This window comes from Astatotilapia calliptera, chromosome 19, assembly GCF_900246225.1.
Source record: "Astatotilapia calliptera chromosome 19, fAstCal1.2, whole genome shotgun sequence".
Lineage (NCBI taxonomy): Eukaryota > Metazoa > Chordata > Actinopteri > Cichliformes > Cichlidae > Astatotilapia > Astatotilapia calliptera.
In genome coordinates, this window is record NC_039320.1 from 23,507,126 (window position 1) to 23,526,749 (window position 19,624).

Below are 19,624 nucleotides of genomic sequence, written 5' to 3' on the forward strand. Positions count from 1 at the left end.
AATTTTTACTTTTATATTCTGATCATAGGGTAGGAATTTGTTGTACAAAACACTAAAAAAATAAGAATTAAAGCACTTCTTAAGTCAAACTGGAGTACCTAATGAAGTGGTCGGTATGTGTACATGTTTATCGCGGGCTTGGTCTCGCGCCTCCCTGACGTCACTTCCCTATACACGCGAGGTTTGTGCTAACGGCAGCTAACAAACCAACTGACAGCCGAGAACGTTCACTGAGCTCTGTAGCTTAGTCAAATTAATGCGAGGAAAACCCAAGTGACTATCCCCGCGGTAGATGCCGGCTCATTTTTTCGTCAGCGGTTTAAATGCAGCTGCGGCTCTGTGAAAAAGGCTGGTCTGTTGTTGACATCCATAACGAGCACGGATGTGTCGCCAGCCTAACCACAAACGCTTCGAGCTAGCCTAACTTTCTCACGGAAGTTTTCCACCTGGTATGCTTTTCAAGCATTTGCTCACTGTGACGCGGCGTTAGGCCGGACTTAAGTCTGTTACTTAAGAGATTGCGATGAAGCTCCAGTGTGATGTCGAGGTGGTGAATCGGATGCTGCCGACGTTTGGGATGAAAAGTCGAGGCAAAGGGACGAGAGCAGTGCTCTCTATTGGAAAGCATTTGGACAAGACGACTCAGCGCAGCAACATCTACTTGATGATCTGCACAGCCAAAGACAGAGCCGGATCAAAGTACAAGGTATTTTACTCCTTACTTTAAAAGCTATTGTACAGCAAGTACTATCTGTTCAGTCTGGAGCTAATGTTTATCTCTGGGTGTGGTGCGTCTGTTTTTATTTGGTCCCTAAAGTAAGCAAATTACAAGATGATTAAAGCTAATTATTTTATTTAATTTACTCAATTTTTCAAAGTACATTTTAAGACCAGAAACGTGTAATTTAGTTCTTCTGGCGTCTGTTTGTTATGTCATGGATGGCATGAGAAGTGAAGTGACGCTATCCCATCATGCCTTGCTTTTCAGACACTCAGGGGGAAAAAGTAAATAAATATATAATGAAACCCAACGGCACGGCTCTAAAAAGTTAATAACTTACTAAATCGTGAAAACTATCAGTTGATCCGGCGACTCAGCATTGTTTAGAATATTTAATAAAGTAAAATATACTTGAAATGTTACGGTGTTGTGCCAAAAAGTGATCGCTGATGTTTATGTGTTTTTAAAATCTAATATCTTTCCTTAAGTTGATGAGTAGACTATAGTCAACTGGATTTAGTAAGGGGGTATATATAAAATAGAGAAATTACCTGTTTTGCTGCTCTCTTTATGACTCTGTTCTGTATTATAGTGGCCACCTACGATATCTTTATAGAACTAGTATGTTATATTTGTTACAATTTCTGCTCTCCTCTTGTTTAGACCTGTTTTGGTAAAAGGCATTTTTAATGTCAGTGACACTTTTTACCTGGATAAATGAAAGATATAGAAAAGCCACTTTGCCAAAAACATATGACATAATTTTTGACTCAAAGTGTATTTATATCATTAATGAGAGATATGTTTTAGATGTGTTTGACAGATTACACCCTAACAAGTCATTTAAGACAGTTTTAATACCAGAAAACCACTGCCTGTGCTGTTTATTGGTCAGTGAGAACACACAGACCTTTTCTTTTCATTTTCAAGCTCCAGCAGCTAATATATTAATCATTTAGTTTATTGATCTATGACCAGTTTTCATAGTGAGTTAAAGATTGGATCATTTTTCAAATAGAAATTCACTAGTTCCTGTGCACACACACTAAATGATATTTAAGAAAAAGAAAAAAAAAATCCCAAATTTACCTAAAGAACAAACATCAGGAAAATCTCACTGGAAAGTACTGCTGGAGTTAATCAGATCTGCCTTTTAAAATATTCATTATTTTTCCAATAGTGACCTAAACTGGAAACCCTCGTCATATTGTTTTCATTTTGTCAGCCTCTGATGTAAACGTTTGCAGCTGTTGTCACCTAGCTGTTGAATGTTGAAATTCAGTATTCCAGTCTTAACTTGCTTGATGCACCACCGCCCTGAAGTTGTGTAATGTTTTTTCCCACCGCTGAAATTTGACCATTTATTTCTCTTCTAGCTAAAAGGCAACATAGAGAAGTTCTTCACTTGGTTTGTGGAGGAAGGCAAGGCCACTGTGAGATTAAAGGAACCTGCTGTTGACATTTGCTTGAGCAAGGTATGACATAGAGCACACCGTGACTGCAGTCTTAGTAAGGAGTATACAACTGAAGACCCTGAATTAAATTAGAAGATGTATGTACATTACAAGAGTGAAACAAATTGTTTTGCATTAACTAACTGTCCAATTCCACTGTTACATGGTTGTTTATTGAGCTTTTAGTCAGCTAGTTAATAAAAGTTTGACTGTAACATGTAATTTTTACATTGTTTTTACATTTCTCACAGCAGAGTGATGTATTTTATGAGGATGTTTAAACTGTAATATTAGAAAAATACACAAAACCTGCTTCAGCCGCCTAAGCAGTCTTGTTTGAGTCTGTGTAATAGGAAAACTCAGAGGACAGAAGACACTTTGTTTGATTAACAGGCTGTTGTTGGATGTGCCTGGAATAGTCTTAGCCTTATTCTTTTAGTTGGTGTTCAGATTTCTGAGAACACTGAAGAATGAATATAAACACAGAATTCAAGCCAGCAAGTAGGCTTAGCTTACTTCCCTGTCATAGGATCATGTCACTGTATTAAAGCCCCCTCCCCGCTCACTAAGTACCTTGCTAAGAGTCTAATTTTGCATTGTAGTGCTGGCCCTTGGAATGGTTGTTCTCTTTGTCTGTCCTGGAAAAAGAACTTTATGTTCTCTGACTCATTTGTCAACCACAGACACACACACACACACACACATACACACGTCAGTTTCAACCCCAGTTCATGCCATAGCAGAGAGCTTAGATGACTTATTGTTTGTTTTTCTTATGTTGCACAGCCCTCCGAGGTGTTTAACGCGTCACACTCTTAGAAAGCACACAGCTTCTCACAGGCTTTTAAATTGAGCAGGTAAACATGGAGAAATGTGTAAACCAAACCTCGGTTAACCTGCTTGGCCACAGTTTTGTAAACATTCTACTTCTCCTACAGTAAATGGATTAAATTACCTGTCAGTGCACTGTACAGGTGCACAAACCTGTCTCCAACTCCTCTATTTTCTATCCAACCGACAATCTCTCACTCCCAGCTGCATATAGTCCATCCTGTTCATTCAAAAGAAGTATGTCAGAGCATTCTAGGTCAGGGAATCTGGGTTAGATATTTCAGTGAATCTAGTCATGCACCACAGCGACCTTTGAGGAGCCGTGAAACTGCTGTTTCCTGTTAATCCACTGATCCAGAGTAACTGTATTTATCTATCTCTAGGCCGACTCCAACAGCTTGAAGAACTTTCTCTCGGCGGCTCGTCTGGCAGACAGAGGGAGTGACACGAGCAGCCTTCCTCTGTCCACACTGACTCCTGTTCGCGCCAGAGACGTAGAGCAGCCCAAGAAGAAGCTCGCTATCGTCTCCAAGAAGGATTACCCACTCACCTCCAACTTCCCTCACTCCCTGGAGCAGCTGCAGGTGTCGTACTGCAAACTGTCACGCGTGGACATGCGAATGCTTTCACTCAAAGGTAAATTGATAAATAAAATAAGTGAGTCAAGTTGGTTAAAGGTACCATGTCTCCTTGTCTATGCAAATCCAATAATAATTAAAGCTGCAAGCAGCGTTATGAGGGCCCTCGCACCCCCGGCGCGTCGAGCCACGCCCAACACCTAAAACCAGCACGTCCGATGTGATGTCACATTGATGGAATTCATGCATTTAACCACCAGCTAACATTTCAACTCATTCATTCATGATTAGTTAGTCGTTCCACTAGGTGGCGCTCTAACCATTATGTACAAATGGCATAACAAACACTTCCAAGCTCGAATCTCATCACACCTGAGACGTTTGGGAGAGATTGGACATTGTGTTTTTGAGTGACAGCAGATTACTGCTTTTTGGCGAGTGATTGAAACTCCACGTGCCGCCATAACCACCCCGTTTCCCTGGACGTAAAAAGCTTCGCAATTTAACATCACAAAGGTCTTTAGATTCCACAAACTGCAGATCGGTCCAATCTGATGAAATCCCTTGGAGGAGTTCGTCAAAGAACGATGCCTGAAAAGAGGGGAAAATGTTGCCAAAATTGCACATTAATTTTAAAATGGCTGACTTCCTGTTGGATTTGGGATATTGCTCCAAGAGACTTTTTTGTACATCTTGATATCTCCTATAAGCTTACCAGGTTTCAGACTCATACATAAAACACAGAGCAGGGGCTGTGATTTTGAAATTTTGTAGGGGGCGCTGTGGAGCCATTTTGGGATATTCAATGAAAATGATCACATAACAACAAAGCCTTAACCACATTGGAGGTGTGCGCCAAATTTCAAGACTTTTTAAACTTTCCAAGCCCCTCAAAAGCCACTTCATCTTTCATGGTGAACAGCGTTGCCACCAGGGTGCGCCGTTCAGTTTAAAGTCACAATTTTTGCACTGAAGCATCACGAGGGACTGATGTTGATATTCACCGCTTTTGAGGTGGCCACGATGAACCTGTGAAAATCAGTACAACAAAATTAAAGCCATGACATTTCCTGTTGCCACTAGGTGGCGCTGTCCGTATTTCGGACAATGGGCACATCAATCTGTTCAGGGCGGGTCTGACATCATGCCTGTAAAGTCTGGTACTGATCAGACTGGATTTCATTGAGTTATACTAATTTGTTTCTTCATGGCGTGACATCAAAGTTCGCCATGCTGCTGGGGTCACACCCTTTTGCGAAAAGTCACAGTTTTCACTGTAACCCAAGACCAACTCCTTAAGGCTTTCCTGGAGAAATTTGAGGCTGCAGATGTCACCCATCACTATACTGTACCCCAAAGTGTAAAACATGACATTTCCTGTTCCCACTAGGTGGCGCTGTCCTTGATGTCAAATATGGCAGTTGAAATATGTTCAGGGGTGGAGCCTTATCATATGTGTTCACTTTGGTCAAGGTCAGAAAATGTATGACAAAATGAGAGGCAATAAGATTTTCATGGCGAGTCATCGAAATTCGCCATGGCGCCACGGCCTCATAGTATTGTGAAAACTCAAAAGCTCCGCAATTTAACATGGCACAAGGGTGTAGTTGACACTGTCCAAATATGAAGGTTATGAAATCAAACCCCAAGGAGGAGTTCGCAAAAGTTCGAGGCATGGAAATGGCAAAATTAGAGCCAAAATGTCACCTTCTCTTCCAAATGGCGGACTTCCTGTTGGGTTTGCGTCAATGGGCCCACAGACTTTTTTGTTCGTCTTGGCATGATACACATGTGTGCCAAATTTCATACATGTAGCTCAAACGATGTGGTCGTAGGGCTGCATTTAACAAGGCATAGGTGGCGCTGTAGAGCCATTTCCCAGTGCTCATATGTAAAACCATTAAAATACAAAATTTTTCACCAGACCTGGCATGTGTGCAAAATTTCATGAGTTTTTGAGCATGTTTAGGCCCTCAAAAAGGCCCTTGTTTCGCCTGAATAATAATAATAATAATAATAATAATAATTAAAGCTGCAAGCAGCGTTATGAGGGCCCTCGCACCCCATCGCGTCGAGCCACGCCCAACACCTACAACCAGCACCTCCGATCTGATGTCACATTGATGGAATTCATGCATTTAACCACCAGCTAACATTTCATCTCATTCAATCATCATTATAGTCCTCCCACTAGGTGGCGCTCTAACCATTACTGACAAATGGCATAACAAACACTTCCAAGCTCGAGTCTCATCACACCCGAGACGTTTGGGAGAGATTGGACATTGTGTTTTTGAGTGACAGCAGATTACTGCTTTTTGGCGAGTGATTCAAACTCTAAGTGCCGCCATAACCACCCCGTTTCCCTGGACGTAAAAAGCTTCGCAATTTAACATCACAAAGGTCTTTAGATTCCACACACTGGAGAATGGTTCAATATGATGAAATCCCTTGGAGGAGTTCGTCAAAGTATGAAGCCTGAAAAGAGGAGAAAATGTCGCCAAAATTGCACATTAATTTTAAAATGGCTGACTTCCTGTTGGATTTGGGATATTGCTCCAAGAGACTTTTTTGTACATCTTGATATCTCCTATAAGCTTACCAGGTTTCAGACTCATACATAAAACACAGAGCTGGGGCTGTGGTTTTGAAATTTTGTAGGGGGCGCTGTGGAGCCATTTTGGGATATTCAATGAAAATGATCACATAACAACAAAGCCTTCGTCACATTGGAGGTGTGTGCCAAATTTCAAGCCTCTATAAACTTGCCAAGACCCTCAAAAGCCACTTCATCTTTCATCGTGAACAGCGTTGCCACCAGGGTGCGCCGTTCAGTTTAAAGTCACAATTTTTGCACTGAAGCATCATGAGGGACTGATGGTGATATTCACCGCTTTTGAGGTGGCCACGATGAACCTGTGAAAATCAGTACAACAAAATTAAAGCCATGACATTTCCTGTTGCCACTAGGTGGCGCTGTCCGTATTTCCGACAATGGGCACATCAATCTGTTCAGGGCGGGTCTGACATCATGCCTGTAAAGTCTGGTACTGATCAGACTGGATTTCATTGAGTTATACTAATTTGTTTCTTCATGGCGTGACATCAAAGTTCGCCATGCTGCTGGGGTCACACCCTTTCGTGAAAACTCACAGTTTTCACTGTAACCCAAGACCAACTCCTTAAGGCTTTCCTGGAGAAATTTGAGGCTGCAGATGTCACCCATCACTATACTGTACCCCAAAGTGTAAAACATGACATTTCCTGTTCCCACTAGGTGGCGCTGTCCTTGATGTCAAATATGGCAGTTGAAATATGTTCAGGGGTGGAGCCTTATCATATGTGTTCACTTTGGTCAAGGTCAGAAAATGTATGACAAAATGAGAGGCAATAAGATTTTCATGGCGAGTCATCGAAATTCGCCATGGCGCCACGGCCTCATAGTATTGTGAAAACTCAAAAGCTCCGCAATTTAACATGGCACAAGGGTGTAGTTGACACTGTCCAAATTTGAAGGTTATGAAATGAAACCCCAAGGAGGAGTTCGCAAAAGTTCGAGGCATGGAAATGGCAAAATTAGAGCCAAAATGTCACCTTCTCTTCCAAATGGCGGACTTCCTGTTGGGTTTGCGTCAATGGGCCCACAGACTTTTTTGTTCGTCTTGGCATGATACACATGTGTGCCAAATTTCATACATGTAGCTCAAACGATGTGGTCGTAGGGCTGCATTTAACAAGGCATAGGTGGCGCTGTAGAGCCATTTCCCAGTGCTCATATGTAAAACCATTAAAATACAAAATTTTTCACCAGACCTGGCATGTGTGCAAAATTTCATGAGTTTTTGAGCATGTTTAGGCCCTCAAAAAGGCCCTTGTTTGGGGTGAATAATAATAATAATAATAATTAAAGCTGCAAGCAGCGTTATGAGGGCCCTCGCACCCCCGGCACGTCGAGCCAAGCCCAACACCTAAAACCAGCACCTCCGATCTGATGTCACATTGATGGAATTCATGCATTTAACCACCAGCTAACATTTCAACTCATTCATTCATGATTAGTTAGTCGTTCCACTAGGTGGCGCTCTAACCATTATGTACAAATGGCATAACAAACATTTCCGAGCTCGAGTCTCATCACGCCTGCGACCTTTGGGAGAGATTGGATATTGTGTTTTTGAGTGACAGCAGATTACTGCTTTTTGGCGAGTGATTGAAACTCCACGTGCCGCCATGACCACCCCGTTTCCCTGAACGTAAAAAGCTTCGCAATTTAACATCACAAAGGTCTTTAGATTCCACACACTGGAGAATGGTTCAATATGATGAAATCCCTTGGAGGAGTTCGTCAAAGTATGAAGCCTGAAAAGAGGGGAAAATGTTGCCAAAATTGCACATTCATTTTAAAATGGCTGACTTCCTGTTGGATTTGGGATATTGCTCCAAGAGACGTTTTTGTACATCTTGATATCTCCTATAAGCCTACCAGGTTTCAGATTCATACATAAAACACAGAGCTGGGGCTGTGGTTTTGAAATTTTGTAGGGGGCGCTGTGGAGCCATTTTGCGCTATTCAATGAAAATGATCACATAACAACAAAGCCTTAAGCACATTGGAGGTGTGCGCCAAATTTCAAGCCTCTATAAACTTTCCAAGCCCCTCAAAAGCCACTTCATCTTTCATGGTGAACAGCGTTGCCACCAGGGTGCGCCGTTCAGTTTAAAGTCACAATTTTTGCACTGAAGCATCACGAGGGACTGATGGTGATATTCACCGCTTTTGAGGTGGCCACGATGAACCTGTGAAAATCAGTACAACAAAATTAAAGCCATGACATTTCCTGTTGCCACTAGGTGGCGCTGTCCGTATTTCCGACAATGGGCACATCAATCTGTTCAGGGCGGGTCTGACATCATGCCTGTAAAGTCTGGTACTGATCAGACTGGATTTCATTGAGTTATACTAATTTGTTTCTTCATGGCGTGACATCAAAGTTCGCCATGCTGCTGAGGTCACACCCTTTCGCGAAAACTCACAGTTTTCACTGTAACCCAAGACCAACTCCTTAAGGCTTTCCTGGAGAAATTTGAGGCTGCAGATGTCACCCATCACTATACTGTACCCCAAAGTGTAAAACATGACATTTCCTGTTCCCACTAGGTGGCGCTGTCCTTGATGTCAAATATGGCAGTTGAAATATGTTCAGGGGTGGAGCCTTATCATATGTGTTCACTTTGGTCAAGGTCAGAAAATGTATGACAAAATGAGAGGCAATAAGATTTTCATGGCGAGTCATCGAAATTCGCCATGGCGCCACGGCCTCATAGTATTGTGAAAACTCAAAAGCTCCGCAATTTAACATGGCACAAGGGTGTAGTTGACACTGTCCAAATTTGAAGGTTATGAAATGAAACCCCAAGGAGGAGTTCGCAAAAGTTCGAGGCATGGAAATGGCAAAATTAGAGCCAAAATGTCACCTTCTCTTCCAAATGGCGGACTTCCTGTTGGGTTTGCGTCAATGGGCCCACAGACTTTTTTGTTCGTCTTGGCATGATACACATGTGTGCCAAATTTCATACATGTAGCTCAAACGATGTGGTCGTAGGGCTGCATTTAACAAGGCATAGGTGGCGCTCTAGAGCCATTTCCCAGTGCTCATATGTAAAACCATTAAAATACAAAATTTTTCACCAGACCTGGCATGTGTGCAAAATTTCATGAGTTTTTGAGCATGTTTAGGCCCTCAAAAAGGCCCTTGTTTGGGGTGAATAATAATAATAATAATAATTAAAGCTGCAAGCAGCGTTATGAGGGCCCTCGCACCCCCGGCGCGTCGAGCCACGCCCAACACCTAAAACCAGCACGTCCGATCTGATGTCACATTGATGGAATTCATGCATTTAACCACCAGCTAACATTTCAACTCATTCATTCATGATTAGTTAGTCGTTCCACTAGGTGGCGCTCTAACCATTATGTACAAATGGCATAACAAACACTTCCAAGCTCGAGTCTCATCACACCTGAGACGTTTGGGAGAGATTGGACATTGTGTTTTTGAGTGACAGCAGATTACTGCTTTTTGGCGAGTGATTCAAACTCTAAGTGCCGCCATAACCACCCCGTTTCCCTGGACGTAAAAAGCTTCGCAATTTAACAACACAAAGGTCTTTGGATTCCACACACTGAAGAATGCTTCAATATGATGAAATCCCTTGGAGGAGTTCGTCAAAGTACGATGCCTGAAAAGAGGGGAAAATGTTGCCAAAATTGCACATTAATTTTAAAATGGCTGACTTCCTGTTGGATTTGGGATATTGCTCCAAGAGACTTTTTTGTACATCTTGATATCTCCTATAAGCTTACCAGGTTTCAGACTCATACATAAAACACAGAGCTGGGGCTGTGATTTTGAAATTTTGTAGGGGGCGCTGTGGAGCCATTTTGGGATATTCAATGAAAATGATCACATAACAACAAAGCCTTCATCACATTGGAGGTGTGTGCCAAATTTCAAGCCTCTATAAACTTTCCAAGCCCCTCAAAAGCCACTTCATCTTTCATGGTGAACAGCGTTGCCACCAGGGTGCGCCGTTCAGTTTAAAGTCACAATTTTTGCACTGAAGCATCACGAGGGACTGATGGTGATATTCACCGCTTTTGAGGTGGCCACGATGAACCTGTGAAAATCAGTACAACAAAATTAAAGCCATGACATTTCCTGTTGCCACTAGGTGGCGCTGTCCGTATTTCCGACAATGGGCACATCAATCTGTTCAGGGCGGGTCTGACATCATGCCTGTAAAGTCTGGTACTGATCAGACTGGATTTCATTGAGTTATACTAATTTGTTTCTTCATGGCGTGACATCAAAGTTCGCCATGCTGCTGGGGTCACACCCTTTTGCGAAAAGTCACAGTTTTCACTGTAACCCAAGACCAACTCCTTAAGGCTTTCCTGGAGAAATTTGAGGCTGCAGATGTCACCCATCACTATACTGTACCCCAAAGTGTAAAACATGACATTTCCTGTTCCCACTAGGTGGCGCTGTCCTTGATGTCAAATATGGCAGTTGAAATATGTTCAGGGGTGGAGCCTTATCATATGTGTTCACTTTGGTCAAGGTCAGAAAATGTATGACAAAATGAGAGGCAATAAGATTTTCATGGCGAGTCATCGAAATTCGCCATGGCGCCACGGCCTCATAGTATTGTGAAAACTCAAAAGCTCCGCAATTTAACATGGCACAAGGGTGTAGTTGACACTGTCCAAATTTGAAGGTTATGAAATCAAACCCCAAGGAGGAGTTCGCAAAAGTTCGAGGCATGGAAATGGCAAAATTAGAGCCAAAATGTCACCTTCTCTTCCAAATGGCGGACTTCCTGTTGGGTTTGCGTCAATGGGCCCACAGACTTTTTTGTTCGTCTTGGCATGATACACATGTGTGCCAAATTTCATACATGTAGCTCAAACGATGTGGTCGTAGGGCTGCATTTAACAAGGCATAGGTGGCGCTGTAGAGCCATTTCCCAGTGCTCATATGTAAAACCATTAAAATACAAAATTTTTCACCAGACCTGGCATGTGTGCAAAATTTCATGAGTTTTTGAGCATGTTTAGGCCCTCAAAAAGGCCCTTGTTTGGGGTGAATAATAATAATAATAATAATAATAATAATTAAAGCTGCAAGCAGCGTTATGAGGGCCCTCGCACCCCCGGCACGTCGAGCCACGCCCAACACCTAAAACCGGCACGTCCGATCTGATGTCACATTGATGGAATTCATGCATTTAACCACCAGCTAACATTTCATCTTATTCAACCAGGATTATAGTCATGCCACTAGGTGGCGCTCTAACCATTATTGACAAATAGCATAACAAACATTTCCAAGCTCGAGTCTCATCACACCTGCGACCTTTGGGAGAGATTGGACATTGTGTTTTTTAGTGACAGCAGATTACTGCTTTTTGCGAGTGATTGAAACTCTACGTGCCGCCATGACCACCCCGTTTCCCTGAACGGAAAAAGCTTCGCAATTTAACATCACAAAGGTCTTTAGATTCTACACACTGAAGAATGCTTCAATATGATGAAATCCCTTGGAGGAGTTCGTCAAAGTATGAGGCCTGAAAAGGGGGGAAAATGTCATCAAAATTACACATTAATTTTAAAATGGCTGACTTCCTGTTGGATTTGGGATATTGCTCCAAGAGACTTTTTTGTACATCTTGATATCTTACACAAGCTTACCAAGTGTCAGACTCATAGATGAAACACAGAGCAGGGGCTGATGTTTTGAAATATTGTAGGGGGCGCTGTGGAGCCATTTCGCGCTATTCAATGAAAATGATCACATGACAACAAAGCCTTCATCCATTTGGAGGTGTGTGCCAAATTTCAAGCCTCTATAAACTTTCCAAGCCCCTCAAAAGCCACTTCATCTTTCATGGTGAACCGCGTTACCACCAGGGTGCGCCGTTCAGTTTAAAGTCACAATTTTTGCACTGAAGCATCACGAGGGACTGATGGTGATATTCACCGCTTTTGAGGTGGCCACGATGAACCTGTGAAAATCAGTACAACAAAATTAAAGCCATGACATTTCCTGTTGCCACTAGGTGGCGCTGTCCGTATTTCCGACAATGGACACATCAATCTGTTCAGGGCGGGTCTGACATCATGCCTGTAAAGTCTGGTACTGATCAGACTGGATTTCATTGAGTTATACTAATTTGTTTCTTCATGGCGTGACATCAAAGTTCGCCATGCTGCTGGGGTCACACCCTTTCGCGAAAAGTCACAGTTTTCACTGTAACCCAAGACCAACTCCTTAAGGCTTTCCTGGAGAAATTTGAGGCTACAGATGTCACCCATCACTATACTGTACCCCAAAGTGTAAAACATGACATTTCCTGTTCCCACTAGGTGGCGCTGTCCTTGGTGTCAAATATGGCAGTTGAAATATGTTCAGGGCTGGAGCCTTATCATATGTGTTCACTTTGGTCAAGGTCAGAAAATGTATGACAAAATGAGGGGCAATAAGATTTTCATGGCGAGTCATCAAAATTCGCCATGGCGCCACGGCCTCATAGTATTGTGAAAACTCAAAAGCTCCGCAATTTAACATGGCACAAGGGTGTAGTTGACACTGTCCAAATTTGAAGGTTATGAAATGAAACCCCAAGGAGGAGTTCGCAAAAGTTCGAGGCATGGAAATGGCAAAATTAGAGCCAAAATGTCACCTTCTCTTCCAAATGGCGGACTTCCTGTTGGGTTTGCGTCAATGGGCCCACAGACTTTTTTGTTCGTCTTGGCATGATACACATGTGTGCCAAATTTCATACATGTAGCTCAAACGATGTGGTCGTAGGGCTGCATTTAACAAGGCATAGGTGGCGCTCTAGAGCCATTTCCCAGTGCTCATATGTAAAACCATTAAAATACAAAATTTTTCACCAGACCTGGCATGTGTGCAAAATTTCATGAGTTTTTGAGCATGTTTAGGCCCTCAAAAAGGCCCTTGTTTCGCCTGAATAATAATAATAATAATAATAATAATAATAATAATAAGAAACGGAGCAGATACAATAGGGCCTTCGCACTCTCGGTGCTCGGGCCCTAATAATAATAATAATAATAATAATAATAATAATAATAATAATAATAAGAAACGGAGCAGATACAATAGGGCCTTCGCACTGTCGGTGCTCGGGCCCTAATTAAAGCTGCAAGCAGCGTTATGAGGGCCCTCGCACCCCCGGCGCGTCGAGCCACGCCCAACACCTAAAACCAGCACCTCCGATCTGATGTCACATTGATGGAATTCATGCATTTAACCACCAGCTAACATTTCAACTCATTCATTCATGATTAGTTAGTCGTTCCACTAGGTGGCGCTCTAACCATTATGTACAAATGGCATAACAAACATTTCCGAGCTCGAGTCTCATCACGCCTGCGACCTTTGGGAGAGATTGGATATTGTGTTTTTGAGTGACAGCAGATTACTGCTTTTTGGCGAGTGATTCAAACTCCACGTGCCGCCATAACCACCCCGTTTCCCTGGACGTAAAAAGCTTCGCAATTTAAAATCACAAAGGTCTTTAGATTCCACACACTGGAGAATGGTTCAATATGATGAAATCCCTTGGAGGAGTTCGTCAAAGTATGAAGCCTGAAAAGAGGAGAAAATGTCGCCAAAATTGCACATTAATTTTAAAATGGCTGACTTCCTGTTGGATTTGGGATATTGCTCCAAGAGACTTTTTTGTACATCTTGATATCTCCTATAAGCCTACCAGGTTTCAGATTCATACATAAAACACAGAGCTGGGGCTGTGGTTTTGAAATTTTGTAGGGGGCGCTGTGGAGCCATTTTGGGATATTCAATGAAAATGATCACATAACAACAAAGCCTTCGTCACATTGGAGGTGTGTGCCAAATTTCAAGCCTCTATAAACTTGCCAAGACCCTCAAAAGCCACTTCATCTTTCATCGTGAACAGCGTTGCCACCAGGGTGCGCCGTTCAGTTTAAAGTCACAATTTTTGCACTGAAGCATCACGAGGGACTGATGGTGATATTCACCGCTTTTGAGGTGGCCACGATGAACCTGTGAAAATCAGTACAACAAAATTAAAGCCATGACATTTCCTGTTGCCACTAGGTGGCGCTGTCCGTATTTCCGACAATGGGCACATCAATCTGTTCAGGGCGCGTCTGACATCATGCCTGTAAAGTCTGGTACTGATCAGACTGGATTTCATTGAGTTATACTAATTTGTTTCTTCATGGCGTGACATCAAAGTTCGCCATGCTGCTGGGGTCACACCCTTTCGCGAAAAGTCACAGTTTTCACTGTAACCCAAGACCAACTCCTTAAGGCTTTCCTGGAGAAATTTGAGGCTGCAGATGTCACCCATCACTATACTGTACCCCAAAGTGTAAAACATGACATTTCCTGTTCCCACTAGGTGGCGCTGTCCTTGAGGTCAAATATGGCAGTTGAAATATGTTCAGGGGTGGAGCCTTATCATATGTGTTCACTTTGGTCAAGGTCAGAAAATGTATGACAAAATGAGAGGCAATAAGATTTTCATGGCGAGTCATCGAAATTCGCCATGGCGCCACGGCCTCATAGTATTGTGAAAACTCAAAAGCTCCGCAATTTAACATGGCACAAGGGTGTAGTTGACACTGTCCAAATTTGAAGGTTAAGAAATGAAACCCCAAGGAGGAGTTCGCAAAAGTTCGAGGCATGGAAATGGCAAAATTAGAGCCAAAATGTCACCTTCTCTTCCAAATGGCGGACTTCCTGTTGGGTTTGCGTCAATGGGCCCACTGACTTTTTTGTTCGTCTTGGCATGATACACATGTGTGCCAAATTTCATACATGTAGCTCAAACGATGTGGTCGTAGGGCTGCATTTAACAAGGCATAGGTGGCGCTCTAGAGCCATTTCCCAGTGCTCATATGTAAAACCATTAAAATACAAAATTTTTCACCAGACCTGGCATGTGTGCAAAATTTCATGAGTTTTTGAGCATGTTTAGGCCCTCAAAAAGGCCCTTGTTTGGGGTGAATAATAATAATAATAATAATAATAATAATAATAATAATAAGAAACGGAGCAGATACAATAGGGCCTTCGCACTCTCAGTGCTCGGGCCCTAATAATAATAATAATAATAATAATAAGAAACGGAGCAGATACAATAGGGCCTTCGCACTCTCGGTGCTCGGGCCCTAAATAGTTGGGTGTAGCTCCAAGTCACACATGGGGAAAAAGCCATTTCAAGACCCCAGACTCCTAAAAAGTGAAAATTTGTGTGTCAGAGTAGACTCTGCTCTCTAAGCTGAGGTGTTTCTGTTTGATTTTTTTCAGCTCTGCGCAAGCTAGACCTCAGTAACAACCATATCAAGAAACTTCCTGCCACCATCGGTGACCTCAGCTGTCTTTCCGAACTCATCCTTCACAATAACCACCTGGAAGCCTTCAGCGAGGCACTCTGTCTGTCCACCCTCCAGCGGACCCTCCAACACCTGGACCTCAGCCAGAATCGCTTACAGACGCTCCCTGCTCAGTTCTGCCAGCTCAGAGAACTCGTGAACCTTAAACTGGACGATAACGCACTCCTGTGTTTGCCGTTCCACATCGGCCGACTCTCGAAGCTGAGGTTCCTGTCCGCGGCACACAACCAGCTGACTGTACTGCCCGGTGACTTCCGCAAGCTGAGTCTAGAGAACCTGGACTTGTTCGGAAATCCATTCATCCAGCCCAACCCTCTGGACCACAAAATGCAGCTTACATTCCCACTTCCACTTCAGGAGTTGGCCTCCAGAGCCGTGGCCAATCTCAGGTTAGATTTACATGCTGCTCTGCATCCAGTTTAGACCTCACTGTGGTTCTCTAGCAAGTATAAAACTCATTAATCCTTTATTCTTTCTGTCACTTTACAGAATCCCATATGGACCTCACCTTATCCCTGCTCACTTGTGTCGGGACCTCAAAATAGCCAAGACCTGTTACTGCGGTTGCATCTGCATCAGTTTCTACATCAAGACTGCAGTGAGCATGAACCTCCACCAAGTCTCTCACACAGTTGTGCTGGTGGATGACATGGGAGGCACAGACGCACCGGTGGAGCAGCACTTCTGCTCGCTTTCCTGCTACTCCGAATTCTTAGACAACTCCCTCCAGAGAGGAACCAGATGAGGACGGAGACCTATTTGATCGAAAAACATTGCCGCCTAGAAACCTCTGTGCACGCGCATGTGTGCGCTGCAGTAGGTAGCATTGTGGGATACAGTCTAAGAGTACGTGAAGAGGAAGCTGCAGTGGTAAATGGCTTTGCCGTAGTTTCCTTATGCTGCCTTTGTGTGAAAAGACAATATTAAATTTGTTGTGTTTTTAAAAAGAGCTTCAAGCTGTTTGTTATATGCTTACATTTATGTTCTGAGGCAGTTTCCGTTTATCAAAATGGGCTCTGAGACAAGCATGAATATGTTACCTCTTGCTCCATCTGAAACAGAGTGGCACTTACTGTACGTTATGATAGCAGGCAGCACAAGACCTTGTGTTGCTGGCAAGTCTCTTAACAGTATTTTTTTTTCCTTCCTTGTGTTTAAAGAGACTGCAGGTTCACCCACTGACCTACTTCCATCAGACAGGGGAATTACAAGATTAGATAAATTTCCTGAAAACAGTGCCTCAGGGTCAATGACTAACAACCAAAGGGAGGTGCTTTTTACTGTGCAAATGACCCACAATTTTTACATATGTGAAAGATTAAATAAAAGTATTCATTGTCATGTCTTAAGTACTTTATTCTGTTGGATCCAAATGATTTATTCCCCATTTTTGTCACAAGTTTGCATGAAATCAGCAAAAAAGGAACGTCAGGTTTTTAAAAATTACGAGCAATGTTTCTGCATCCTTCACAGCACCATCAGTCCAGCTCGTACATTAGAGTGTTTAGGAAGGTGAACCCAGCTGATGATGTATGATCACTGATTACTATCTCATTTCCATCCTTATCAATTTCCCTCAGTAATACAGGTGGAGGCTTGTTACGTTGTAAGACTGGTGAGATTTGCTCCGTCTGCAGGTCATCTTCATCCATTTCCTGCTTTGCTGAGCCTACAGTGACGTCTTCAGAGCAGAAGGTGACCCGCTGGCCCGATTCTCCTCCACTTGATGTCTTCACGTTACGTGTTGGATGCGTATCCTTGGACTTCACAACCCTCTCAGAAGTGTCGCACTCATCCATAGCTGTTTTTCTGGCTTCGTCACTGGATGTCTGGTTCTGAAATGCTGCATCTTGTTCCATCTGGCACAAAATTGATGAAAGAAGAGGAGAGAAAAATCAGTAGTTTGTAGAAACTTGTACCAACAAACTGAATTTTACAATTGATCTCACCTGCGCCTTTCCTGCTACATTTGCTTTTTTCTTTTCAGTCTTTTCTTGGATATCTGAAGGTTTCATTTTGGATGCCTCCTCCAAACTAGAGGCCAGATTTACATCTTCCTCTCTTATTGCACCATGGGATTGTTCAGTGGAGATTAAAATGTGCTGATTTTCAATCACAAGGCCCTCATCATCAGCCACTGGGCCTCTTTTCAGGGCAAAAGCTTCACACAGAGTATCATCATCCTCTGCTGCTCTGTCGCATCCACCTTCACTTGACTTCTCATCTTCATTCTGATTACCTTGTTTTGCCCATTGCTTCTCCTCTTTTAATTTGTCCTCCTCCTGCGCTTTTCTGCCTTCGTGACCTTCAGTTACTGTTTCCTCCTCCACATGTTCCTGGCCCTTCTTCCATTTTGCCTCATCTGCACCGATCGCCTCTTCCCTAATTTGTTCTCCTTTCTCTTGAACTCCGTCTTCCTCTTTTTCACTATTTTCCCCCCCTTTCTCCTGCATGGGATTTTCAGTTTGTCTTTCTTCCTTTAATTCAGCCCCTTTCTGTAGCTCCTGCTCCCTCTTCTCCCCTTCCCTGTTTTTCTGTTTGTCTTCTTCTTCAACCTCACTTTTGTCCTCCTCGCTCTCATCACAACTTGCACTCTTATTGTTGGCCATTGCTGGCCCTTCAAATAAATCAGGAGGCAAATTATGAGGAAGAACAGGCAGGGTGACGATGAGCTGTCCTCTCTGTTTGTTGAACTTGGCCTCTCCTTTGTCTTCATCCACGGGGTAGGCTAAATGTAGTTCCAATCTGTAGGCTGGTTTCTTGGTCTCCAGCAGCAGTTGCTTCTCTTTTACTTCAAGGCTTGTGTCTTTGACAGATTTTAGAAGAGGCAAATCAACAGTCACCACAATCTCTTTGGGCCTGGGGCTTTGGGCTGAGTCTCTAGAGCATCTAAAGTCCTGGAGATCAATAAGTGATCGATACTTTACTGTATAGTTCGGCTTGGTTGGCTCTCTGGTTTTCAGTAAGCTTTGAGGTTTAGAATCAGTACTGTTTTTTGTTGTTCTTGGTGCCTCTGTGGGCTTTGATTGTGTGCTCGGTCTTTCTTCATCTGGGTATGGAAAGGCAAGGGGGTCTGGAGGGTCTGAAGACTCCTTGGCTTTGAATCCAGGTATGGCTTTTCTTATAACACAGGGCTGTGGGGTGCCTTTGTATTTTGTTTTCATTTCTCTCATGTTCTTTTTGTCCAGAGTCACTTTAAAAGTGCCCTGGATTCCCTGGATAGCTATACTGTCCACCATTTCCAGAAAGCTCTTGTTTTTGCTTGCCATGCGGGTAGTGTCAGGGTGGAAAACAACATCATAAATCATCATTTTGTTACCTTTAGGATCTGTGTCCTGCCTCCCAGGGTGCAGACTGTGAGGCAAGGACCAACACTGACCTCTGCGGCCATTCTCCGACACAACCCACTTAGATGAAGGCTTCCCAACTTTATCACTGGCGCAAATGTTGATGAAACATTTCTGCTTGCCGTCCACGCTGGTTTTGATGGCCCTAAACGGTTCCGGGTGGATAAACTCGACGGTGTTGCCTCGCTCCTGCTCCAGGATTTTGATCCCTTCTTCGTACATTTTCCTGTTCTCGGGGTCTGATATTTCTTGGGTGTAATCCCGGAGCATTTCCCGGAATTTCTCGTCTTTGAAAGCTTTCGTAAACCTGTCGACTTCATACGCTGTCAAGTTGAGCTCTTTGAGCTTCTCCCCGAGCTCCATGCTGACACTGGGAGAACAGAAGCGCTAAGCTGAACGTAGCTCGGAGGACAGAAAATGGCCTCAAATTTCCGTGACTTTTAATCTTTGGATAAAATAAAGAGGTGAAATTCAAAACACATTTATCACCTGGTCTTACTAATGTGAAAGATACGCGATATATTTTTCTTCTTTAGGTCCAATAATAGACGGTCCAGCGACAGTGTAGCGGAAGCAACAGTTGTGTTGATGTAACTATAGCAACGACAGGCCGGCGCAACCAAAAATACCGACTGATAGCCCCCCCCCCCCCCCCTTTTTTTTTTTTTTTACGGATTAAAGGTTAAAATCCAATAATAAACAATAATAAATGTCGTCATTTA

The 19,624-nt window shown here is 43.1% G+C and overlaps 2 protein-coding genes across 2 annotated transcripts; one reads left to right on the forward strand and one right to left on the reverse strand.

Annotated features, from left to right (window-relative positions):
- Positions 1 to 144: 144 nt before the first annotated feature.
- On the forward strand, positions 145 to 16,896 carry lrr1 (leucine rich repeat protein 1). The gene is made up of 5 exons (XM_026152463.1): positions 145 to 706; positions 2,098 to 2,196; positions 3,390 to 3,642; positions 15,470 to 15,944; positions 16,045 to 16,896. The coding sequence occupies exons 1-5, from the start codon at positions 524 to 526 to the stop codon at positions 16,298 to 16,300; spliced, it is 1,266 nt and encodes a 421-aa protein (XP_026008248.1). The 5' UTR covers positions 145 to 523; the 3' UTR covers positions 16,301 to 16,896.
- dnaaf2 (dynein axonemal assembly factor 2) lies at positions 16,894 to 19,527 on the reverse strand. The gene is made up of 2 exons (XM_026152462.1): positions 17,505 to 19,527; positions 16,894 to 17,414 (listed from the first exon to the last, which is right to left on the reverse strand). Exons 1-2 carry the CDS (start codon positions 19,263 to 19,265, stop codon positions 17,034 to 17,036), a joined length of 2,142 nt encoding a protein of 713 aa, XP_026008247.1. The 5' UTR covers positions 19,266 to 19,527; the 3' UTR covers positions 16,894 to 17,033.
- Positions 19,528 to 19,624: the final 97 nt, after the last annotated feature.

Coding starts and splice junctions, on each gene's coding strand:
- dnaaf2 (XM_026152462.1), bottom strand. CDS start 19,265: ATGGAGCTCGGGGAGAAGCTCAAAGAGCTCAACTTGACAGCGTATGAA. Junction 17,415..17,504: donor ATGTAGCAGGAAAGGCGCAG/GTGAGATCAATT, acceptor ATTTTGTGCCAG/ATGGAACAAGATGCAGCATT.
- lrr1 (XM_026152463.1), top strand. CDS start 524: ATGAAGCTCCAGTGTGATGTCGAGGTGGTGAATCGGATGCTGCCGACG. Junction 707..2,097: donor GAGCCGGATCAAAGTACAAG/GTATTTTACTCC, acceptor TTTCTCTTCTAG/CTAAAAGGCAACATAGAGAA. Junction 3,643..15,469: donor GCGAATGCTTTCACTCAAAG/GTAAATTGATAA, acceptor GATTTTTTTCAG/CTCTGCGCAAGCTAGACCTC.